The sequence below is a fragment of the Xiphophorus hellerii genome, chromosome 4, assembly GCF_003331165.1.
Source record: "Xiphophorus hellerii strain 12219 chromosome 4, Xiphophorus_hellerii-4.1, whole genome shotgun sequence".
NCBI lineage: Eukaryota > Metazoa > Chordata > Actinopteri > Cyprinodontiformes > Poeciliidae > Xiphophorus > Xiphophorus hellerii.
Window position 1 is genome coordinate 11,861,772 of NC_045675.1, and position 25,761 is coordinate 11,887,532.

The 25,761-nt window shown below is 39.3% G+C and overlaps 3 protein-coding genes across 4 annotated transcripts in view; 1 reads left to right on the forward strand and 2 right to left on the reverse strand.

The window, feature by feature from the left end:
* The window catches only part of LOC116718479 (frizzled-3-like), a 33,862-nt gene extending 21,235 nt beyond the window's left edge, over positions 1–12,627 (forward strand). Inside the window, 11 exon segments of the mRNA XM_032560466.1 lie at positions 1,851–1,979; positions 1,981–2,048; positions 3,421–3,517; positions 3,519–3,724; positions 4,232–4,394; positions 4,522–4,821; positions 5,008–5,259; positions 8,469–8,617; positions 9,724–9,838; positions 10,243–10,406; positions 10,485–12,627. Coding sequence (XP_032416357.1) covers positions 1,851–1,979; positions 1,981–2,048; positions 3,421–3,517; positions 3,519–3,724; positions 4,232–4,394; positions 4,522–4,821; positions 5,008–5,259; positions 8,469–8,617; positions 9,724–9,838; positions 10,243–10,406; positions 10,485–10,704 — 1,863 coding nt within the window. The 3' untranslated portion in view covers positions 10,705–12,627.
* LOC116718480 (kinesin-like protein KIF28P) lies at positions 12,410–16,060 on the reverse strand. Of its 2 annotated transcripts, none has more exons than XM_032560467.1 (7): positions 15,001–16,060; positions 14,666–14,937; positions 14,381–14,547; positions 13,563–13,657; positions 13,180–13,312; positions 12,961–13,094; positions 12,410–12,873 (listed from the first exon to the last, which is right to left on the reverse strand). In XM_032560467.1, the coding sequence occupies exons 1-7, from the start codon at positions 15,154–15,156 to the stop codon at positions 12,715–12,717; spliced, it is 1,116 nt and encodes a 371-aa protein (XP_032416358.1). In that variant the 5' UTR covers positions 15,157–16,060; the 3' UTR covers positions 12,410–12,714. The 2 variants fall into 2 exon arrangements, with proteins under 2 accessions (XP_032416358.1, XP_032416359.1); XM_032560468.1 differs by having other exon boundaries at positions 14,666–14,801; positions 14,867–15,109.
* A 12-nt stretch (positions 16,061–16,072) lies between these two features.
* On the reverse strand, positions 16,073–25,727 carry kif28 (kinesin family member 28). Its single transcript, XM_032560863.1, has 19 exons — positions 25,723–25,727; positions 25,388–25,505; positions 22,606–22,797; positions 22,464–22,514; positions 22,236–22,388; positions 22,053–22,088; positions 21,837–21,956; positions 20,768–20,875; positions 19,394–19,548; positions 19,021–19,132; positions 18,283–18,350; positions 18,056–18,198; positions 17,856–17,977; positions 17,565–17,655; positions 17,111–17,171; positions 16,835–16,958; positions 16,596–16,731; positions 16,396–16,514; positions 16,073–16,270 (listed from the first exon to the last, which is right to left on the reverse strand). Exons 1-19 carry the CDS (start codon positions 25,725–25,727, stop codon positions 16,103–16,105), a joined length of 2,082 nt encoding a protein of 693 aa, XP_032416754.1. The 3' UTR covers positions 16,073–16,102.
* Between the last annotated feature and the right edge of the window lie 34 nt (positions 25,728–25,761).

Genomic DNA, 25,761 nt, shown 5'->3' on the forward strand with positions numbered 1-25,761 from the left:
GACTGTTCTTTGAGACAGAGACACTCAGAAAGATGCTGCCACTCACACATGGCCTGAGGCCTAAATACAGTCTGGGTTGGACGGGTGGACAGTCTGTCTTTGGTTGTTCGTGAGATTCAAAACTGGGGAAAAAGGGAAACTCCTTAAAACTCCATTTATGATAAATGTTTGTGAGCAATGGATGTAAAATGCAAAAACGATTCTATAAGCCCACTAGTTTTAGTTTTCTGAACAGAGTAAAAAAAAAAAGCACTTATTGCAAATGTCACAAACTTTTAAAAAAAAATAAAGTTGAGGTCAAATTGTGTAGCTTTTTTTTTTAATGAATAATGGGTTTCAGTTTTACTACTTCTGGTGTCATTTCTACTGTGTAATTAATTATTAAAGAGAAGAACTGCAGCAAGTGGTGTGAATCTGAACTTCTGGTCTTTATATGCTGACAATCGTTTATTCGGTGCCTGGACCATTATTTAAGTATATTGTTAATGTCCTCTGCCTTGAGACTGCATTTACTGTGAATTGGTGCTATATAAACAGAATTAAAATAAAATATTCAAATGTCGAACAGGTTGTAAAATCCTTGAATTATTGAGTGATGATGATTATTCTGTGCACCACAGGTTTCCGTGCAGTTCTGAAATCTATGTCACCGCTCATGCATCGCTGCATCCATTTACTGGTGGAGCTTCTCTCCTCTCTGTGGATCTAGAACACACCAATTGAGGAACGATCAAAATATCCTTACATGCCCTCACTTCACTCTGGCACGCACATAAACCTACTGGTGCATGAGTGTTTGTTTGTAAGCACATACGATTGATTGTGACAAGAAGTTGGTTTAAGTGCAGCTCTTTGTCGCATGTTCATTTCACATCTGCACTGCTTTGTGACGTGTGCAGCAGGCGCAGGCTGAGATTATCACAGCATGTGGAATTGTTTTATGGCATTAACAAAATATAGAACATGACCTGAAACATAAACGACAATTTCTCCCTCTGATACACATTAAAATACCAATTAGCATATGCAATATTTGTTATCCATTACATTTCTGGACATTTTGAGACAGTTTGGCAAAAATGTAGAATAAAAACCTAAATTAATTAGAAGTTTTTTCTTTAAAAAACTACTAATTTTCATATAGAAAATAATTTTTTCCATGGTTATTATAGGACATGTAATTTTTGATGAGCTACTGTTTGTAGAGTAACAAGTTTAACACAACCTTCATAAGTGAATTTGTTTTTGTTTGCTGAGAGAGCAGAAATTGTTAGTAATCTTTATCTCGAGATTTAGTTTTGTTAAATTGAGGGTTATTAACCAGGTTAGTATTGTATACTCTAAAATATATCTGAAGGATAACCTTTGACCTTTGACTTTTCTATTTATTGATAAGGTTATGATACTAGTTATTAAATTGTAGTATCTCAAATGCTTCTCAAGATGAAATATAACGGCAATAGATTTGGATGAATCAAGAATAATTGACAGTCAATAAATCAACATTTTAGTGGACATAGTAACTACATTACAGATCATTATTCTGATTGTGTGATGCTTCGTGCCACCAGTATGACTGGACTAAATGATCAATGTAAAGAATATCCCTGTTGCTTGTTTGCCCAGTTCATGGACTCTGCTTAAAGCAATGTTTAATAAAATGATTGCAGTGATTCATATTTCAGAAGCTTCTAAATATTCATGTCATGTCTTGTGGTGGTGTAAGTTTCAGCAGAAGGTCGTGCCCCTCTTCAAGGTGTAGATTTTTTACTTTGTAGTTCGATATAAATTTGTGCATTGGAGCTTTATCAGCTTAAACCTAATTTTTTTGTTGTTTTTTATTTCCAAAGCCTTTCCACCCAATGGTGAACTTGGTATGCAGTGCCGACCTGAGGATGTTTCTGTGCGCCCTGTATGCACCGGTGTGCACAGAATACGGCCGAATGTCCATGCCGTGTCGATCCGTCTGCCAGCGGGCCAAAGACTGAGTGCCACAAACTCATGGAGATATTCGGAGTAGCTTGGCCAGATGACATGGAGTGCAGCAGGTAAGGATGGAAAAACCCAGGCCAACATTTAAACTGTGTAGACAGATTTCTATGGCCATGTCAGACTGCAGCCGTAAAAATAAATACATTCAAATTGAATGCTGGAATTAATCGGACTGATCTTTCACAGACTTCTTTAGATAAATCTTGGTTGTGCTTCCTGATACAAGCAAGAGATAAACTAAACATACAGGATCAAACTGCATACACCCCTTTTCAGTTTGTAACTACATTTTAACATTTGACCCATTATTTTATTGTTCTAGTGCCTTATGTAATTCATCATGTTGAGTTAGCGCTGGGTGTGAGATATTACAGGTCGGCTGTTCATTGTAGCAATAAGAGCACAACAAAGAACACAGCAAATACTAAATCAACATGTCAGACATGATTTATCTTTTTATTTCTTGTGCTCATATTTTTTTAAAACAAACATTTCTTTCACAAAAACAAAAAAGGAGACAACTTGAGGACTTAAATAAGAAAAACAAACAAAAAATATTTTTAAAATCCTATTTACTTTTCTGTGTAGAATCTGCATTTCTATCTTTGCACAGTGATACTTTTACATCTTAAGGTAATTGTTTAGTCAAATTTATAGTGTGCTTAAATTTTCTTTATTCTGCTCATAGTTTGAGTTAGACCACCTGGAAGAGTCGGTCGTTCTTGAGAATAGTTTGTTGTAAAAGTCTTTTGAATCCATCTGTCACCAGGTGTTGATTCAAAGATCCCAGGTGGATCACAGAAAAAAACAGCTGGAATAATCCATAAAGGGAGGACAGGTCCCTTCAACACGTCAAACCAAAACGAAAGCAACGAGGGCAAAGTTTCACAGGTTGATTTTGAGTTTACAAAGGGAAGATTTATGAAGGGATTTATTCAGTGAATAGGAGAAGATGAGGAGAAATATTCTGAAAGCATGACGTTAGTTTTACAAACTCTATGAAAATTACTTTTAAACTTTAATTCATCACAGAAATGTATGACGGTTTGTGACAAAAATCTTAATTCGAAAAACTAAAGTTTCAGCTACAGAACCTTAAAATACTATCAGTCAGAATAAAATGTTCATAGGTTTTAAACCTAAATCTACCTTAGCTTAGCTCTAGCTAAAAACTAAACTTTTACTGTAAGGGTAAAGTTTGTCAAATCACTTAACTTCTTAGATCTACAATTAAGTTTACTCCCAAGATAATGTTTAGTCCTAAAAGTCCCTTCAGCTTGATGTTATGGAAGGGAAGTAAACATACTGATTTTGAAAATAGCTTCATGAAAAGACAAAACTCCTAATGTGTGATTGCATAAACTGAAATCTCAGAAAAGCTTGTAGCAGATTCAGCTTGATGTTCCGACAAAGTGTTTTGTTTGCCAGGTTTCCAGATTGTGATGAGCCTTACCCTCGCGCTGAGGACCTGCTGACCGGCCCAGAACCCACTGACCAGTCATCCATGACGGTCCAGAGAGATTACTGGCTTCTGGTGTCCCCGAGAGCTCAAGGTTGACCCAGACCTGGGCTACTCCTTCATGGGAAGGAAGGACTGTTCTGCTCCCTGCCCGTCCATGTTCTTCAGCCAGCAGGAGCTCACCTTTATGAGATACTTCATTGGAGTCGTTTCTATTATTTGTCTCTCTGCAACTCTCTTCACGTTCCTGACGTTTCTCATCGATGTTACAAGGTCAGAGTAGTTTGTTGTCTTTTTTTAACCGAATATTTCTTTTACAAAACCCTGTGAATTAAATCTGAAATGAAAACAAATCTTTAGTATGCATATTTAACACTCTAACACCTAAGTTTAAAATCCCTCTTTCCCTGTTGCTTATTTTAATGGTACGTAGTTCTTCAAATGTCCTGTGAGTAAATATATTTGCCCATTTATCCATAACAACTGGAACTTTCAATATCTAGCAAGTTATTCACAATCTACAATCTATTAAGAGTGCCGCTCAGATTAATTTCACTCCCTGCTAAGGTGGGAGTGTAATTACCGTAATAACCCGATATTGGCTAGAAAGCGCAACATCTCCCCCTTTCAGAAACTGTTGGAATTTTTCAGATAGCGCAAACTGTGGCGGAATTACGGTTCTGCATTTGGCTGCGTTATTGCCGATACGTTTGGTCTAGAAGGCTTAAAACTATGAATTAGAAAGTGAACCAGAGAAATGAATCAACTGTGTCTCTATAGGTTCCGATACCCTGAGCGGCCAATCATCTTCTACGCTGTGTGTTACGTCATGGTGTCGCTGGTCTTCTTCTTGGGTTTCCTTCTGGAGGACAGAGTAGCATGCAATGCAGTGAGCCCGGCCCAGTTCAAAGCTTCAACCATCACACAGGGCTCTCACAACAAGGCGAGTGATTAACCTGTGTCCTAACATCACAAATCTTGTCCTGGGAATGTTTTTATTCTGATCCCAAAGGATTCCTTCCACATGGTTGAATAAACAGAACTCGTTCTTCCTGTTGTTTCTCTCTCAGCCATGCACTCTCTTCTTCATGGTCCTGTATTTCTTTACCATGGCCGGCAGCGTGTGGTGGGTCGTACTGACAATCACTTGGTTCCTGGCCGCTGTGCCTAAATGGGGCAGCGAGGCCATTGAGAAGAAAGCCCTCCTCTTCCACGCTGTGGCCTGGGGCCTCCCAGGGGCCCTCACTGTCTCCCTGTTGGCCTTGAATAAGATCGAGGGAGATGGGATCAGTGGAGTGTGTTTCATAGGCTTGTATGACATCGATGCCCTGAGGTGGTTTGTTCTGGCACCACTCTGCTTCAATGTGGCGGTGAGTTCAGTTAGACTGAGCAGTGATGAAAGAAGGGATAAATGATTGATTGTGGAAGAGATAAAGGAGCGAATGATATGTTAGAAATGTGGACTGCCTCACTGTACCCTTTAAGAACTAATCACTCATTGTAATCGCGCCACATCTGTCTGAGTGCCCTCTTCATTTGCTTCATTATTCCCTCAGGTTGGCATCTCGCTGCTTTTAGTGGGAATTATCGCTCTGAACCGGGTCCGGATGGAGATTCCACTGGAGAAAGAAAACCAGGCCAAACTTGTCAAGTTCATGATCCGAATGGGCGTGTTCTCGGTGCTCTACCTCGCCCCCTTATTCACAGTGATTGGCTGTTACATTTATGAACACACCTATCGGGGTATCTGGGAAACGACGTGGATGGAGGAGAACTGTCGGCGGTACCACATCCCCTGCCCATATATGGTAAAGGAAAACAAAGGGATTGCTCAACACAGCATAAGAAATTGTCATCTTTTCCACAGTTTTAACCTCTGTGAAAAAGATGACGGAGTGTAAAAAAGTCTTTATATACGACTTTTTTACACCTAATCTCAGGGGGAAGTGGGTTAAGATTGGACTTTTTTCTTATATTTCTGACTTATTCTAGAATTTCTAGAGTAAGTTAAGGATTTTTGGTGTCTGGGAAATTGGCTGTCTCAAATAAACCTCCCAATTTATATTGATTTATTTATATTGAGTCATATTTACATTACTTAATATCACTTATGTGAGTAATTTCCCCTTGGCGAGCAATAAAGTATATTTTATTTTAAGTCACAGCGGGCTCTGCATCGTTGCCTAGCAACTTCTCCCGAGCCCATCCCTGTTACCTAGCAACCCAAGCAGAGCTCCAGCACATTTGGCCAGTTGGTTTTATCACTGTATTTGCTGTACAATAGCAAAATTCATAATGACAAGTCATCCAGGTCACAAGTGAAGAAAACAGCCACAAACCATCATAATGTTCTATACAATAAATCAAAAATAACCATAAAAGTTAGGTTGCATTGTAATTGTTTTTCATTTTTGATCTCATAAAAATCCCTTACTGTGGTCAATTCCAGAAATTCAATAAATGACTTGCATTTAATAAATTACTTATCTTTTTAGTTTTTCCTGCTTTTTTCCACAAATCATTAGTTTTGTTATTGCCAATTTAAACTTAAAACCAAATTGCAATATTCTGAGCTAATCACTCGGTGCAAAAGGTCTGTGTGTGAGCTGCTGTGACTACCAGACCCTGGTGTGTGTGTGTGTGTGAGTGAGGGAGGAGACCAGAGTGCTGTACGCATCATTAGCTCACATAATGCAGTTCTCCAGACCGACTCCCCAAAACGCTACAATCTTTGTTTTCCTCTGTCTTCTTTGTCGTCTTGTCTTTCACTCCTTCGGCTGGTTTTTCCTACTTTTCCATCTCTTGGTCTCCCCCTTCTTGCCTTCTCCTCCCTTTTCTCAGCTGGTGTCTCTTTCTTCCAGACTTTCTCAGTCATGCTCTGCTGCCTGTTCTCTATGAAGGCTTTGTAGCGCTTATGAAGAGCAGTAGGAGGGCGGTGTTTTTGTACAGTCTGCCTACTAAATTAATAACCAGAAAAATGGACCCCCCCCACTCCCTGTTGAAAGCATGCACAACATTTTCAAATTGCATTAGACTTCCAGACAAGTGTCGGCCTCCATATGACAGGCTGTACGAGTGTTTGGAGACAGGTGCAAATGCTTATGTTACTGGTCGGTGTGTGTGTGTGTGTGTGTGTGCGCGGGTGTGTGTGTGTGTGTGTGTGGAGGTGTGCGTGGGTGTGTGTGTGTGTGTTGGTGTGTGTGTGTGTGTGACAGACCTCTGCTGCATGTTGCTGTGGTGTTTCAGTCCGTGTGTGTGTCACTGGACTTGTCCCTTAGGCAGATCATATGTGTCAACGTTGAATGACGGACAAAACAGTTTAATACCTTTGGAAAATTGTATATTCTGTTTTTATTATTGTAGCTCAAGTAGCTTGTGTCTCTGGATTATAGATAGTAATATTCTAAAGTCCCATGGCTCCCCTTTTCTTTTCTTCTGGGTTTAGAAGGTAATGGTTTTACCACTAACACTTTAAAAGTAGGTGCAGCATTTCAGCTTTGACTTCTTTTTTTTTTCAGCTAAATTTTGTTGCAGCAAATGGAGTGGATTACTGAAATAATGAGGGCAAAGCAAAGGTCTTTAATGCACCGGCTGCTCCCTTATGATCATGGTTCCTTGTTACATAACAGCTCTAAAGCATGGGATTTACTTTAGGCCCATTTCCTGGTTGAGTTTATAAAGTCTAGAAATGAGAACATTGTTTTGTATGTTTGAATCGGGGATCAAATAATCAATCGACCAGAGATCAGAACCAGCCGGTTTTCCTTTGATCAGGTCAAATACTGAAAGCTCTGAGTTTATTTTCCCCAACTCATTGAAATACTGAGAAAACTGAATAGTTGCGCAATTTCCAGTCTATAAATGCATCAACCAAAATCATGTGTTGATGCACTTTGTTTTGAGTTCAGTATAAAACAAATATCTGTATCAGCTGGGAAAAATCTACAGTAAACTAACCTTAGTTTGAGTGTTTATTTATATATATATATATACTGTATATATATATGATGAAAGCAACAAATGCAAAATCCAGTTATTGACTCAATTTGGTAAAGTAAGACTTCTGACTGAAAACCTGTGATTAATTGTATAAGAATAAGAGAAATTGTTTTCATTTCTCATTTTAATAACACAGTAATGATCTGAAGTTTAGTGGAAATAAATTTTTGCTCCCAGCAGAAATCTGCCTCACAGTATTATATTTTCAATGTTTATCCATTGGTAGCAGCATTTTGTGCTCACACATACATACTTTTGAGTAATTCATGTTATACTTAATTACATAAGGTCCCAATTTATACATTTAGTTCTTGCACTGATGAGCAGGAAACATCAGATATTGCTTAAATATCAGATTTAAGCAATATTAAAGACTTCCTCTCCTTGGAATTTATTATGCATATCATGAGGGGAAAATAAGCTGTTACTGTCATAAAATATTAAAGACCACAACAGCTCACCATTTAAAAAAGGTAGTCTGCAAATGGCATTTATTAGTTTGTGGTCTGCTTTTCTGGGCTCCTAACAGGTTAAATAGAAATAAACCTGTTGGAATATAGATCGCTCCCTAGATCATACAGTAGATATAAAAATACTCTGGTGTTTATGTTTGATACATGCATCTATAAAGCAGAGCAGCAGCTATAATAAACTCCTGCCCTCTACTGGGAGATGCAGCAGAATTATCATTCAGCTGAAGGCAAAGACACTGCAGTTGAACCCAGTTTGAAGTTCAGCTGTTAAAGCAGGCGGGTTTTACTTGGATTTACTCTCATCTTCAATCATCCTGAATGACTGGCTGGGATAAAAACATATGTCAGGGCCGAATACTTTTAGACCCTTAATCTCTAAATTGTTTCAGTGGCATTCAGAGCTTCTATGTCTTTATTGTTGAGAAAATAATCTACTAGGCAAAAGCTTTTATCATGACTCTGCTTTCTTCTTGTTCCTCACAGTAGTGGTTATTTTAAAGCTGACTGGCTGCTGCTGGAGTTAAACATGTTTCTGTTCCTGTTAGGTTGAGCAGACCAGCAAGCCGGCCATGGTTCTGTTCCTGATTAAATACCTGATGATGTTGGTGGTGGGGATTCCCTCTGTGTTCTGGGTGGGCAGCAAGAAGACGTGCTTTGAATGGGCCAGTTTCTTGCACGGACGCAGACGCAAAGAGTAAGTCGCCTTCAGGTTAATATTTATAAAGCCACATGATGATGATCACCAAAGGGATTTAACTTTTGGAGGAATGTACTGCAAATAGGTTCAAATGTTAAGTAAAGAATGAACTGCTTGCAGCTAAATATTTTAGAAAACTAGAAATGTGATTGTCTTTTGTTTAAATGTTGAAATTTCTACAGATATGACTTATCACATGCTTTATGTCTTTAGGTTTTAACTGTAATCAATTAGTTGTGATTCTGGGTTTTTTTCAGTCTCGTGTAGAAAAACTGATAAAGAAATTAGATTTTTACAAGAAGCAACATATTTTACACTGTATTATCAAGTATAACATTCTAGGTAATCTAACTTACTTTACCTATGATGGAATAATATTTCTTTGAATCAACATTCAATTTTCTCCATGCACAGTAAAAAAAAAGCATTTCCCTGTTAAATGCTTCAATAATTAAAATGTCATAAATATGAATTCATTAGTGATCAGAAAATGAAATTTGTTTAGTGAATAGATTCAAATACAATGATTATACTTCAAGAATTTGCTTATTTAAGTATTTATGGCTGGAGGCTAACCCAACATTTTTGATTAATTGAAAATTAAGAGTATGGCATAATGAAGAGTCTTAATACTGAAAAGTTATGATATGGCTTATACTGCTAGGGGACAGTTCTCTTCACTTTGTAGATTAAATAACATTTTTGCATTTCATCTGATTCTGTGTCTCTCCACTCTTTCCTAGACTCACTTCAGGTCCATTATGAAGTTTTCTAGTTATTGATTTTTGACTCAGGTTATTTGCTGATGTTGGCCCACTGTGTTTATCATGTTTAAAGTCAGCACATCTACCAGGAAGCTTGTTTAGAGCATTTCATGCTGCCCTCTGCTGACCATAGAAATACTAAACCTGGTTTAATGACCTGGTATCACTGAGCTTCATTGGCCAACAACTTCAGCAGTGCCACAGGCTGAGCTCTTCCATGTTGCATCTCGTTGATTCATGCAAAACTGGTTGCATGTTAACTGCAACCAGTTTTGATTTTTGGCCCAAAACTCTAGAACTCCATAGAAATAAACGCCTCCATGTTTGGTTTCTCTACAGCAGTGGGGTGAATGAGTCCCGACAGGTTCTACAGGAGCAGCCGGACTTTGCTCAGTCTCTGCTGCGTGAACCCAACACCCCGATTATCAGGAAGTCAAGAGGGACGTCTACACAGGTAGGACTGCAGGCTGCAACCACTTTCAGCCAAAAAAGATATACAGTGTGTAGCAGAAGCTTCAGGGTATACAGTAACAAACCTCTGGTGGCTGTTGTAAGATGAAATGAAACATGACACTGAATGGTTTAAGAATTGGTATAAATAACAGGAGTTGGAGTCAGAAATGTTCTTTTTGGAGATTCCAGGCTCATCACAACTCAGACGATGCTGATAACTGTGTCATTCAAAAAAGCTTTTCTGCAAATACTTTTTTACTTCAAGTTTAAGCAAAAGACCAAAGATTTTTTTTTAGTATGGTGAAATAAAAACACTAAATGGTAAAATTTGTTGATTAAAATTAAAATCAGAAGAGTTCAAAAGTAAAGTGTATATAAAATGTAAGTTTGTGTATTTTCCTGCAGGGCACCTCCACCCACGCCTCCTCCACCCACTTGGCAGCTCTAGAAGATCTGGACGAACCAATCAGGACTCATCATGGACACCCTGCATCGACCAGAAGTAAGCCCAGCAGTGTCCATAGCAAGGCCAGTTACCATGGCAGCCTGCGCCGCAATCGAGACGACAGGTAGCTCAGAAACCCCTCGCTGCTTGCATCACTCCTCCATCCGTTCTGTCCTCACCCCTGTACGTCTCCACCTCTCAGGAGCGATTCTCTAGCTTACCGAGGCACACCGGACCGCAATCTCCATGGTAGCATGCCCCGGCTCGACCACCCACTCTCCACCCACAGCAGCCTGCATAAGATAGACAGCCACTCAAGGCACAGCAGCCAGCGGGACACATCGGAGGTTTCGCCTACCCTCATTACCCATGGAACCACAGGGAGTGACGGCCGACCTGCTGAGGACGGCACCAGCGCCTGAGGAGTTCATCACTTTCTGCAGCAAAAAGCAGAATCTACCAGAACATTGCGGTGGTTTGTGATCTAGACTGGTCCTTTGAGTTACAGATTGAGGATTTATTCAGGGAAAACTGTGGAGAGCTGCAACTTGCACTGGACAGACCAGGAACTGGCTAAATGTTGTGGGGAAAAAAGGTTGTTGCGCTTATTACACAGTCAAAACCTAATTCCATAGGACCTTCGCAAATATGAAACTTGTAAAATGACTGCAGAGTTTTGTTTTTATATCAAACACTTCATCTGTCACAAAAGTGACTTGTTTATTTTGACCTGCAGCTGTTGATGCTAATCTGTGTGTGAAGTCTTAGACAAATATGGGCCTAACATAAAAACATGGACCTTTTAATTGTTTAGCAAATATTTTTATACTGTGAAAAACTGTCTACATATCAGGGGTGATTAAGTTTAAAACTTTTTGATGTCAGGAAAATTAAACTGCTTAGTCTGCAGTGCAACGAAATCTTTCTAAACCTGGGATGCTGAAGTCCAGCCCTTGTCAGACACACCTGAACAAAATGACTGAATGTTGAGGTAATTCAGGTGTGTTGGAGCAGGGATGCATCAAGCACTGCACTTGGGAAGCATGTTAATCTTTAACTTAGAGTTCATTCCATTAACAGGGCTGCAGATCAACATTTAAAACCCAGTGGGATTTGTTTGTGCAAGGCACCATCTTGAATTTTGAGGCCTCGGTTGGTAAGAATCCTCTAACGGGGAGCACATAAATTTTACTTCGAGTAGAAATGAGAGGCATAAACAGCACCCTTAAACTAAAAATACACTGCCAGACAGATGAAAACCTAAAAAATAAACCACTGTAATATCTACCATAAATTCAGAAAACCTCTATATTTTATTGGATGTTGAAGATCCTGGTAAGTTGATTAACACTTTAAGGGGAATCAGTCATCAAGCCCAATGGAGACTTTAAACTGTATAAACATATCTGTAATTTAAAGTATTCCAGTATCATTTAAAACTCAAACTTGTTTCTCTAAAGACTGACAGATTTGTTTGAGACTTAATTTTTTACAAGTGTTGTAATATCCACCCCTGTTCATGTGTTTGTCTTCAGACCTGCCTTGACAGGTGCAGCTAACAAGAAGAACATTCATTATACTTTATTGGCGCCGACTTTTATTGTCTGCCTGTAAATGTAACAACCTGTAAATATTGTTTTCTTGCAGTTTGAGTCCTAATCCTTTGTCATTGAACTAACCTACCTCACCTTTACCCTCAGCCTTTTCTTGTTCTGCATTCACATCACTGGGTGCTTTCTCCGAAGTAAAGAAGTCCTCAGCATACATCAGTAAAAGTGGTGGTGCCAGCTCGCTTTGTGGTTTTTAAGTCTACCTCTTGAGTTCAAACCCCAACATACTTCTGACTGACTTTGTGTACTCAATTCCTAGCAAATTAAAAACATTCTAGCCTTTCAAACAGAAAAACACAGTTTTCATCAAGATTGTGCAAATTCTGACCTTGCAGTTATGCAATAATCACATCAGGCCCAGTCTGTGCTTCTATGCCTTCATTAGCTTGTACATAGATTTTCTGTATGATGACTGATCTGCCTTTGTTCTTGTCCTATATCCCATTTTTGGACCTACAGCAATCGTCTGTACTTTACCATGGCTGCTTACATACATTAACCACAGTGCTTTTCTCTCAAAATGGTTGGAGAAAAAAAAGTAAAACAAGCTCTCAGCTTTTAAGCATTCATGTTCACACAAGTCTGTCTTCAACAATCTTTAACAGTAAAGCATGGGGGGGGGGGAAGAGTTCAAGTAGCTCCAACTAGGATTTTTAAAACTTGACTTAATTTATTTGCAGTTGTAATGTAAAAGCTTATTTTACATGCAGTCTAATAAACTTTTGTAAGACTTGAGTTTTTCTCTGTGATTTCCATGTCTGTTGTCGGGATGCAAAGAATAACTGGAGGTACTTACAGTTTCTCAAATCAACAAACACCGAGTTAAGACCAGATGCCCGAGCGTTCTCTTTTGCGGCGTACAATGGCCGCTATGTCTTGTTTGAGTGTGGAGACGCTGTCCTCCAGCTGCTCAGAGAAGTCCCTCAGCAGACGACTCTGCTCGTCCACAAACAGTCTGAGTCCCAGCAGGTCCGACTCCTCCTGGAGAGTGTATGCAACAACAATTTAGTGTTAGAAAAAAATCATGGCTCACTTCTTCCAAGGTTGCATAGAAACAAAGATACTTACACTGGGTCTGTGTCTGCGCAAGCGCTGCAGCTGACCCCTAACAGAGGTCATGCTGTGGTAGAAAACTTTCAGGGCGCGTGCGAACTCTGCATCACAGCTGGGACGTAGCGACCGACCACGAACGCCGTCTCCGCCTAAAACCAGAGGAGGGAAACATGGACTGAGTAGCAATGCAGGTATGAAACAACAAAGTGGGATAATTGTGCATGTCTGAGTTACCGTTCTTGACTGTGTTGAGCTGTTCTCTCAGACTGTGATTTTCTTTCCTTAATGACTCATTGAGACTCTTCAGTTTCTCCAAGTCCTGTTGAAGAGCTCTGACTGAACAGCTAAGCTCAGCAGAGTCCGATAGCTGCAGCCAATGAAATATTAGCTAATAGTCTGATCCACAAATGAGATTAGCTGCTGACAGTCAAACATGGACTATTTGTTTTAATCGATGGAACCATTAACTCTGATCTCCATTAGAAAGCCCAAAAGGAGAATGTCACTGTCATCTTATAATCTTAAACACACTGTGAACAAATCAGCAAGTCCACAAAATGTCTGGACTTTAATTTGATTTTGCAGTTGCCAGTAAAAAACATTTATATTCAACTTACTGCAGCTTGTGATGGATCCAGCATGTCGATGATAAAGACGCCCTCTGCAGTCATTCTCACAGCTCCAAGAGATGAACTCAAAACACTGCAACCCTCTTAGACAAGAAAAACACACAGTAGTTATCTCTTCTTATAGCTGATAACCTCATTTACTTTAGAAAACTTATTTTAAAAATCATTTAGGAATTGTGTTCTAGAGCTAAAACCGCTTATAATGAGGGAGCTGAAAGTGCAGCATGGGATTCTTTAAGTCAGCTTAGTATCTCAGAAATACTAAGCGAGTTCAGAAATGTTCAGGAGAGAGCAGCACAAAGTGGAGCCAATAAGAACAGAAAAGAAACGTGAGATCAAATTCAGAGCCGTGCAAGAATATAAATGTAATAAGATGCCTTACAAGTTTTCAGATAGCAGTGTACTTTTGAAATGATAACATAGATGGACAGGCCTTGATTTGGGGACAACTTCATCCTATGACAGTATATATTTTTTGCCAGTATTTAATGGAGTGACCAAGTCAGTTTCTAGATCTGAACGTTGGTGGTAAAAACCTGACTATGTAGCATAAAAGAAAACTCCATCCAGTCAATCAATCCAGTGGGAGAAGCTACAGGAAGCCTCGCCAGAAATCTCATCAGATTATCTTCAAAATGTTGTAGGAAGTTATGGTTTACCAAACAGTCTTTTCTTTTCTGAAGGCTAAGCTGTTCATAACTCTGACAACACCTGCCTGCATGTTCTGCTAATTTACTATATGTCCTGGTGAAGATAATTTCATGCTGAAATTGTGTTGTGGTGGTCATTTCCGTTTCCTTCCTCACCCTGGAGACCCCAGAGCTCCAACACCACAGCACTGCTTTGCAGGTAGTCCAGCAGCCGTTGGGATGTTTGGAGGGAGGTGAACTGGACCCGGTGATCCAACAGAGGATTGATGTTGTGCCACACAGCTGGAGTGTAAAGCAGCTCGCCGCAGTCAAATACCCTGAATCTAACACAGCAGAGGAAATAAAGTTATGTGAGGAAGTCTCAACGTCCAATTTTAAAGTTATTCGTCATTCCGTTATCAAACTGCCCTTAAATGTTGAATACATCTGTCCAGGCCTCACCCAATTTGTATCCCTCGATTGCGGGCTTCCCTAATCCAACGAACCCCACAGCACTGATCCAGGACCAGCTGGAAGTCCAATCGTCGACCCAGTACTTCAGACGGGTCAATCAGGATGTCAGTCCTCCCCCAGTGGACTGGAAATATACATTTCTTAAAAACACACCTTTCTGTGAGCTTACAACTAAAATATGTGTCATACAGTCCAGTGGAAGTGCAGGGGATGAGCTGAGCTTGTAGGATGGCCTCCTCTGTCCCCTCTGAGCCCAACACCTGCAAACAGAGACAGATTCATCTGGCATCTGATAACACTCATGTATGAAGCATATGGAGTACCTCCAGCTGCTCCTCCAGAGGGATGCGGAAGGCCAAAGACTGCAGCCAGATGTGAGCAGTTCCCAGGAGCAGAGGCTCAACTGGATCCCAGAAAGGGTCTTTATCTCTCGGTAACACTACAGCTGGGAGGCCCTCCACTCTCTGGTAGCAGCACATATACAAAAAGGACCAATAGCAAAAGTTGAGTTATAGCTCTAAAATCTAAAGTAAACTTTAATTCAAAGGGGACCTATTATGCAAAATTCAAAATTTTTCAAGACATCCATTTGAGTCTGTAAGAGCAGCACAAGCGCTTAAAATAAAACATCCAGCCGTTTTTCGGCAACAAGTTAATGCTTTTCATTGTCTGGAAAATGAGCCGTTACCTAACCGTCCCAGCCGAGCCCAGGCAGCCCGTCACCTAGCAACCCAAGCCGAGTCCGTCACCTAGCAAGCTAAGCCGAGCTCCAGTGTTTGGTCAATTAGTTTTGGTATGCTCTGTACAATGGCTGTGTTTTGTTGTTGACTTACCTACCATACAAAAACCATTTCATACATTCTTGTTGGTTGTTCAGGTGACTCTGGTTGCTTTTGAAAGGTGTACAGTTGTATGTTTGTGAATCTACTTGCCGCCATTTTCACGTGCGAGCGTAAACGTTGAGTTGAGGGCGTGGCCAACAGCAATTTACTTGGATTTAAAGTGACAAGAGGCCCTAAAACAGCTCAAAACAAAACAGACAGAACGAAGCAGACTAACATCTCATTATCTAACAATGATTTTGTGCAAAAATGTAATTAACATTTTTATCCTAACTTGTTCAGGAAAACATAATATGCCACCTTTATGCACTTATTAGAAATGAAAGATATCTACAAAGTTTTCCCCCTCATTCCCATGTTGTACAACATGGGAATGTTGGACAACATTTTTTTGTCTATGCTCAGTTGCCTCAAGAAATATTTGGGTATTCTGAAAAACACATCAGTGTTATTTCATAACACACATTGTCTTCGTGTTGTGCAGCCTTGAACTGCTGGTAGACCTCCTCCATCAAAAACTTGCGGTTGACAAACTTGGCTTTGGACCACATCCAGACCTGCAAAACATGCGTCACAACTGAAATCATTCAGAAACATCTTTCTGGTACAAAGAAAGGAGAGAGGCACCTTGAGCAACACTAGCCTGTTTACTTCCTGCAGCGGTCACTCTGACAACAGTGTCTTTCTGCAGATCGTGACCTCGAGAATCCGACAGGGCCAGATTTTTGATTTCCAGCTTAAACTCAACTCCCTGAAAATTAAGAAATTAAATGCGAATTTATCAATGTCACTCCTGTGTGCCCTTAAATGTTGCATACATCTGTCCAGGCCTCATCCGAGGTCAATGTGAGCAGCTACAGCAGGACACTGAGTTACCTTGCTCAGTTCCTGACTCATCTGGTTGGCCTCGGCCACCATGGGCATCAGCTGAATGTAGTCGTAGAAGACCGCTAACAGACTGGGATCTGTCTGGCTACAGCCGGTGCTGGACTCACCTATACATTAATAAAAATGACTTTTTTTTACCCCATATAAATAAAACAAATTCAGTTCCAGAGAGTGATGGTTTCACCCACTCAGGTGGATGCCCTCAGCAGCAGCCAGCTCTGACTGGAAGTAGTCATAGTCGTAGCGACCCCAGTCTTCCCCACCCCTCTCAGATGGATAACCAACGAACAGGTAGGTACAATTCGAGCCCAGAATGAGACGATCCTGACAAATATTTAGAATAAAGTTTTTCAAAGCAGTGGCTTTGACTGCTTTAGTTTCATCTAACACAGTTAATTAATATAGTTGGTACAATGCAAATACCCACCAGGTGTTGCAGCTCTGCTGTCTCATACACGGCGTTCCCATTAACAATAACCTTTGACCCCGTCAGTGGAGTCAGTGTTACCCGCCGCTGTTCATTCCTGAACACCGCATGATGATCCTGGATACTAGTTCACAAGCAGACATTACTGTGTGTGCACAATGACAACAAATATGTTCTGATGCATTTTTAAACATAATTTATCGATCTCTGGTTGAGTTGGCGGGTTTCCCTGGTTTTTTGTACTTTCTGGATGTTGAAAAGGAAAGGAAAACTCACCCTAAGCCCTTGATAGAAATGGATCTAGGGGCAGAGTCACAGAGTCCGATGCCCCACTCGCCTGGAACAACAAAACATTTTGTTCTCTGATTTTGCAGTTTTCTTGACACCTCAGACAGCCTTGTACCAACATGGTATTAACAAAGTGGAATTAACTCATTTAAATGCTCATAAGATTCACCATCTGATTGTCATAAAGTCCCATGAATGTCCATAGTGAAGAAATTTATCAGATACTTTCATAAAAATAAATAAGTGTCATGACTGACTCTCTGTTGGACTTGAGAAAACCACATTAAACTGCTCTGTAAAGAAAACAAAGTATATTCTCTTCAACATCTGAAGTTCTTCAGAACAAATTGTAACTGAGGAATTGTGTGGTTTTGTACCTAAATAAAATGTCAGAGCTGCGTGTCCGGTTTAGAACAGGATTATATTTTAGAGATAGACCAACCCTCCTGGATGAAAAGCTTCACCACCCCTGACAGCTGAGCGTCCTCGTTGATGTTCAGGATGTAAGGATACATCTGCATCATCCTCCTCTCCTGACAATAAATTAAAGAAACATGAACATTAACAACCAGACAAAGGATGATTTCACACTGAAAATATTTCATCTAAAACATATTTTCCACTTCTTAACCCACTTTAATTCACATTCTCTGTATGCATTTATTTTTAAACTCCTTAGAAGCAGAAAAAAAAATCCCAGATTGTGTGTGTGTGTGTGTGTGTGTGTATGTACCTGTGTGATGTTGGCATACTGCTGCTCCCAGTCTTTGAGCGCCTCCTGCAGGTGTTGTTCCCACAGAGTCTGAATGGCTCTGATCTGGAGCTCATTCTGGGTCAACAGCTGACGAAGTTCCTCTGGAAACAGATAAGATTACTCTCTCTGATCTCTGCCAGCTGAACTGTCGTCTGGTTTGTCCAAACATCGATTCTTACTGGACTCATCTGTGGCTCTGCGCCCCTCCTGGTCCATCCGGCTCAGTTTCTGCAGCAGTCGGGCATTTTCAGCCTTTAACTCTTTAACAAGGCGTTCAGTGGGGCTCTCATTCACCACTGCCCTGTTTTGGATTCGTTTTGCCCTGAATTGTGAATGTAAAATGTGTTAGTATGACGAAAACCAATAATATTCAGCTTGGTTTCCAGATTGTAAATGATTAATGTACCTTTCAGCATAGCGCAGGGTGGAGAGAGACTCCTCATAGCAGATATCTGCTGGACTCAGAGTGGCAATCTGGAAAATAAATATGACAAATTCAGTACACCACAATGGTTTGCATACCACTGCATTTCCCCCCCCCCCATTTTGTTACTTTACAACCACACATTTCCATGCATTTTATTGAGAATTTCTGTGACTGACCAACACAAGGCAGACAAGAAAATAAAACCTGGTTTTCAATATTTTTCACAAAAATAGTCTCACTCAAGCTTTGCACAATCAGATACTGAATTTTCTCCTCATTCTTCTTCACAAATAAAGCTGAAGAGCTGTCAGGACTGGATGGAGAGCATCTGGAAGTCAATCTAAAAAGTCCTGCCACAGATTCTTAACTGGACTGCAAAAACACTCAACCTCACCAGGTATTGTTTTATAATCAAACCCTTATTTAAACTCCTTTGTAACATATCCCTGACCTCTCTGCTGTGTGCATTGGTCGTCCTAATCCCGTTTGTTAACTAATATTCTCTAAAGAACCTCTCAGATCTTCACAGAACAGAATTCACAAAGGGGAGTTGAACACAAAATTTGACTATTTTTCATATTTTTGTACTTTTGCATTTGAAAACGGTCCACTACTTTATGTTGGTCCTTCACAAGCAAGTTAGCATTTGTAAAACAATCAATTAAAAAAATATAACATATTTTTTAAAATCATCTGCCAACTCTTCGGTGTGTTTACCATGACGGTGCGACTGTTTCCTCCCAGCGCAGACTGCAGCAGCTTGGTGAGAACCGAGTCTCTGTAGGGAATATGAACCACCTTCTTCCCCACTGCAATATCTGCCAGGGCGCTGGAGGGAGAAAGGTAATTTTATTTTTATAGCACATTTTCAGAAACAAGGCATTACAAAGTGCTTTACATGATTTAAAAGGAAAAATAACAAATCAAAGGAAAGAGCAAAAGAAGAAAAAGAAATAAGAAGACGGGACAAAAACAGAGCGAGCAGGGCAGGCATGGGCAGGGAGGGAGCATGAACAAGAACGAATATGGAGAAAACCGATGGATCCAGCAACATGCAAGAACAAGGCGAACCAAACAAAACAGAGCAAACCTGATGACATTGCCCAGCGTGGTGAGGCTCAGGTTTATGGCTGTTCCCTCTTTGAGTCTGTCAGCTTCAGAACCTGAAGACCTCTGGCGCTCGCTGCCAGCCAGGTCCACCAGGTTGATGTTGGACTGCTTCGTGATGCTCTCTTTAGAGAAGATCTGGTCAAGATGTTTGATTGAAAACACTTGAGTTAGAGAAGCACACAGAAATAAATATATAAGAGCCATTTATAAATAGTAGAAACTTCATATAAAATGTCATTTTTGTTAACGTGAGTTTCATTTATTGCATTGCTATTTGAAAGGATAAACATATGTGATTTTATCTGGTTTAAGCTTATTACATGGTGCCTTTTGATTGGCTGTTGACTGATTAGATAAGCACTTTGACCGTCACTTTCTATTTGTTTTGAATCTGTTACTTTGGTTTTATTTTATCATGTCCAGTAAAGACACAAACATTACTTCTTCTTTTTTGAAGAAATGTGTCGCGTACAAAGGAGTTTTATGGGGCAAGACTAGAGAAGCTGGCCGCACTTACAAAATAATTTTAAAAATGGCTTCTTGTTGGTGTTGTCATGAGAAAGATCATAATGAAAAATAATTTTAAAGCAAAACCCAAGAGGAAAATTTAAAGTTTGAACATCAAACCCAAGTTGAAAATAAAATAAATATAAATAAGTAAAATAAATAAATAAATAAAACAAATAATCAAGAAATAAGCCCAAAACAAGATGAGCAGGCAGACAGGAGCACTGAAATCCGGAGTGGATTAGAAATATTGAAGATTATAATAACTCAAAGACCAGCTGGGAAAACAAAAACCTCTCAGAATATTTAGAAAATGTAAATAAAAAATAACGTAAATGAAAACACTTGTAAAAAAAAACAACTGGTGCAGAACATTAAAAATACAGAGCTGAACAAATACAATAAACAAAACCTGCTTATGACAACGTATATATAAAAAAAATCTAACTATAACTATAAATACCCTGGATACCAATTGATAAAAATAGAATTAATTATTAATTATTAGTTGTCTGAAATTGTTTCTAACACAAAATACATGACAATATTTGATTGGCTTAAAAATAAAACTATCAGCAATTATTTCACTCTCAGCTGTACAGTAGAAATAGCATCAAATTCATGAAGCTGGATCTCAATCAGACTAAATAAGATTATTTTGTAAATTCAGAATAAACCAGACCAAATTTTATCCTTTGAGTCTTTAGATAATTTACTTGTGAACTGAATCAAATTAGATTTGATCCAAACAAACCGACTTGATAACAGTTCAGAGCGTTTCCTCTGAAAATGTTTTTCTCAGCATTAATAAATAAACTGCAGACGTAAAGCATGGGGCCCGTTTTACCTGTTTGAGCTGCAGGATAATGAGCATGTGTGAGCGGCTGCTGTTGGCGTTCATTTGAGTGGCAGCGGTGGTTCGAGTCCTGGTTCCCTGCTCCATCAGCTGCTCCACCTGCAGTCAAATCAGATCCATTTAAAACGAACCAAAGCTCATTAACATCAACTCCTTAAAAGGACTGGTTGGATATTTTGGTAACAAAACAACTTAAATTAATGAGCTTTACAGCTAAAACCAACTTTCAGGTGCCAGTTTCATTTTTAACCAAAAATACTGAATAGAACAGAGATGGAAACTTCAGAAAACTGTTTCAGATTAATATTTTAATTACATAATTCAGGAGAATCAAATCTTTTTAGGTCTGTTTGATTATTCAATGTCATGGTTGAAAATTTGTTTTTGTTATTTTCTATATAATAAATGCTGGTTGGCTGAGGGATTTTTGTGATGTACAGATCATTTTTGTATCACACCCAATTTAAAATTTAATACTCTCAAATTATTAAGGGCAAAACCAATATAAAGTTGCTATAAAAATAACATACATTAATATTTGTTGTTATTGTTTTGGTTTTAGTCTTTTATTCATCAGTTCTGATCAAAATATTGAACAATTATCAACATTTTGATCCTCTAGAGCACTTTATTTTATTTTTTCCCAAAATAATTCCATTTTATCTTTGAATGGTTTTCTTACTTAAGATTGTATCTTGTTTACTGATAAACTTCTAGTTTTTCATAATTCATGGTTAAATCCCAGTCTACTTGACTTTTGTCTTTATTGGCAGTTTTCTGGAAACGAAGAAACCTCTCAGAATTTCACTGTTTTCTATGGGAGTCCATAGAAAACTCCCATAGAGTCCATAGTTTCTATGGACTCTATGGGAGTCCATAGAAAACAGAGGTAAAAAATAAATAAAATAAAATAAATTATTTCGAGATACTGTCTCATTATAATGAGATAATTTTTTTAACAAAGGGGTGGAAATTTGATTCCACAGTTTTCATTGTTGTTACATGTATGAAGACAAAAACCTAGTAACACTTTGGCAAACAACTAAGCAGTTTTTTTTACCTGCAGAGCATTCTCACAGGGGATTTTACGGAGACCCTCAACATAAAAGCCTCTTTGCAGCTCCTCTCTCACTCTAAGTCCAGCTGCAGACCGAGACCCCCGAGACAAAAGGTCGACCACCTGGAAATAAGAAGATCATGAGAAACATAACAAGAAAGGCTAAAGTGACAGCAAAATAAAAAACAGTAACTTCTCTTGAATAAAGCTCAAATTTACCTGCTCATTATAGATTTCCAACATACTGAAAAAGACCTGAGGACACATCAACAAGCATTCAGAACAAAAGCCTGTCCTCTGTCAGCACAGTATGTTTCTCTCATTTAACTAAGATAAAGACGAAGAAGTGAAAGTAAACTAACCTCCATGAAGACGAGTATAGCGATCTTGTTAAATTATTACCTGACATTGTCTGTTTTCTTGGTGTTCTCTCATCGCCTCAAACAGCCGGTCACACAGCTTAGGAACCAGGCCTTTATTGGGCCCGTAGCCCACCATCGAGTAACTCTTCCCTGATCCGGTCTGTCCGTATGCTAGGAGCGTGGCGTTGTAACCCTGCACATGTGATTTCACTGGTTTATCATGAAGTCACTTTGTAAACAACTAACGGAAAGATGGAGCGGTTCCTACCTGAAGCGCGTTCTCCAGTATTCCCACTCCGAGGTCCTGGAACACGCTGTGCTGGGGATCGAAAAAGCAGCTTTTTACCAAGCATTATAATTTAATCTTTTCACTCTGTCTGGTAAACGTTGTCTGTCTCCTTCGCGCTCACCTGGTCAGCGTATCGGCCCCCCAGTTCTTTAGGGACAAAGAGACCAGTCTGGTCTCTCGTGAAGCCGCTGTGGGACCAGTACGCATAATCGAAGCAGAAGGACCGCCGGTTGTGGCAGTCGCCTGGATCCTGGATACTAATGGAGGTCGACACCAGAGAGATGATACAACGGCTGCCTGCATCCCTCTCTCTCTGTTTGGAGGAAAGAGAAAACGAGACAGTGGGAGGATGATTGCAGTTATATTGTAGTAGATAATGTAAATCTGAGTTTAATTGAATCCAGCTGTTCTGCGGAGGCCTCAGAGGTTAATCACTGATCAGAGCAGCAACCCAGAGGCCCATGGTAACCCTGGATGAGCTGCAGAGATCCACAGCTCATGTAGAGGAACCAGTTCACTGAACAACTCCAGCCAGGCACTCAACCAGTATAGTGCTGCAGAGTAAAGCCACTGGAGAAAGAAAGTCTTGTCTGCAGTTTTCTACAAGACATTTAAAAAAAAAACAACAGTTGAGTAAGGTGCTCTGGTCAGATGAGACCAACGCTGAACGTTTTGGGCAACATGTAAAATACTTTTAAACACTTTTAAAGAGTTCATTTTGCATTTAAATTATAATAACTTGTTGAAACTTCATGAAATGTTTTTAAATTGTTTACAAAAAAGTTATTCACTTATGCCCCTTCATGACAATGCTGCCAAAAGGTAGCTAACCCTTAACCCTCCTGTTATGTTCGTTTCTAGGGTACAGCAAAAATGTTCGTGGGTCAATTTGACCCAGGGAGTGTTTAATCATGCAATAGTGTCAGAAACCAAAAAATTCCTCCAAAACATTTTTGTATCTGATTATTAACTCCAATACTAACCATTTCAATCAATATTTGTGCAATGATGTTTTATTATTTCTCAGAAATTAAGGATCAATGACGACAACCTGCTCATTTACTCATTTGGACATAAAAAATGGAATTTAGATTTTTAATGTCCAATGAAAAAAACCTAGACACAAAAAAACAATAATTTCCTTGAAGTTGACCTTTGGTAAATTATTTTATATTATACTTTTTTTTTTTTACCAAAGGGTGATCTTTATAATTGAACTTGAGACACACATACTGTTCTGGGTCAAATTGACCCGCTGATTAAAATCAAGATAAATGAGTCATGCAGAGAGTATTTATGTTTTTCTCCACTTCTGCTGAGTGTCCACTCAGTGTGGGTGGAGTTTGTCCACAGGAACAGAAAAGATTCCCGTCAAAGGTTGTGTGAACACCTGCTTTCTCGCAGTTTCCTAGTGAAGTAAAGAGAATAGTGAGAAAGTGGGCTTGTGTGTGTGTGGTTGCGTGTGTGTGTGTGTGAGTGTGTGTGTGGTGAAATATGGTTCATAACTGCAAGGAAACATATAGAATTGGACATTATAAAATCTTTTTTTGCACTTTAACCTGACTGCCGGGTCAAATTGACCCGAACAGTATCGATGTAAAAAGTAGACCTAGGGTTTGGTACAAATGTGTAAAATGAATAAATTTTCAACTTATGTCTAGAGTGCACCTATTAAGACAAATAGAAAACGTTTCATGCAAAAAAAATGCTTCTATTTATTTTTTTTTAATTTGTAAATTTTAAAACGGGTCAATTTGACCCGGAACATAACAGGAGGGTTAAAAAACCAATAACCTAATCATTTAAACATTTGAAGAAAAAAACAAAAAAAACACATCAAAGACATTTTTTCCAAACTGGTATCATAAAAGTTTATGGTTCAGAAATACTAAATAGATCCATCTTGATTTCATCCAGTCAGTAGATAAGTAGATAACTGCTTTCCATCTTATCCAAAAGTTAGACCTGAATGTCACAGATAAAACAATGAGGAGGAACACTGGACCTCCACAACACGTAACTGGCAACATATGAGATAAATAGGGTAACCGATACGGATCCCTGTGGAACTCCGAAACTGAGAAGTGAAGCAGAAGAAGAGGATTAACAACCTTAGTGAAGAGAAAGTCATGATCCAGTTGCATTAACCAACTGGATCACCAACATGTTCAAACATGACATCATTTCACAGGCTACAGTATTAAGCTGCGGATAAGAACCGGAACAACAGATGAGCGAACTGTAAAAAGAACCATCAAAGTGGAATATAAATTAGTTCCCGAAATGGTACAGCCAGGAATTTAAACTACTATTCACGGGTTTTATTCAACACTTAGCTTATTAGCCTAACAACTCTTATTTTCTTGGTCGAGCATATTGGGCAGTTTGATACGTGACGCACTAATGGCCTCAATGACTGACAAGAAATATGAATGCGTGTCCAGAACTGGCCATAACCATGTTTAAAATGCGAAAACGAAAGTTTTATGCATTAAAAAACCCATTAAAGTCAGGAAAACAATAAATAAAATTAAACTACAGCAACTATCTCGACAGCCCTTAAAGAACAACGCGAGAAACGAGGCCCTGCTCAGCTTTTTTCTTATTTTTTTAAAAAGCTGAGTAGAACAATTTAAAACAAAGAATAAAACATTTACATTTAAAAATTATTCCTGCGTTTTGCTGAGCTTACTTTCTGCTTGGGTCATTTCTCGCATTTATAGATGCACACTGGTCCCATTTACACACCTGTCCTCGTTATGTAATTTCCTGCTTCCCTACTTCCAGCTAATTTGTTTTGGTTAGTTAAATTAAATACCTTCATATAGGCGCCATTGATTGGCAACGAGTTCCCTCTGTACTTAAGAAACCCATACTGACTATAAAAATAAGCAGAAACTGACCTTGTTGAACGGCCGCACTCTGACAGCCACTTTGACACAGTCCTTGCTGTGCATGTCCGAGGCTTTGGCCCTCATGGCGCAGCTGGAACCGGAGACACACTGGACAGAGTTCAGCTCCCTGCGACAGACGGACACAGAGATGTGTCGAGTTACACAGAAACACTCAGGGCTGGATGATGCTGGAAACCAGGAGAGATTCTGGAGTCCCTGTGGAGCCGAGGTGGTTTAGGCTGAAACATGGATACTGGATGTTTAAAGAAAGGAAGCTGATATTATATTTTACTGATATTATTATCCCTTCTTCTTTGTGATGCTGGCTCTGGTTTCACTTTCACCTCATCTATCTCCATAAATTATAAACGAGGCACAGAGTG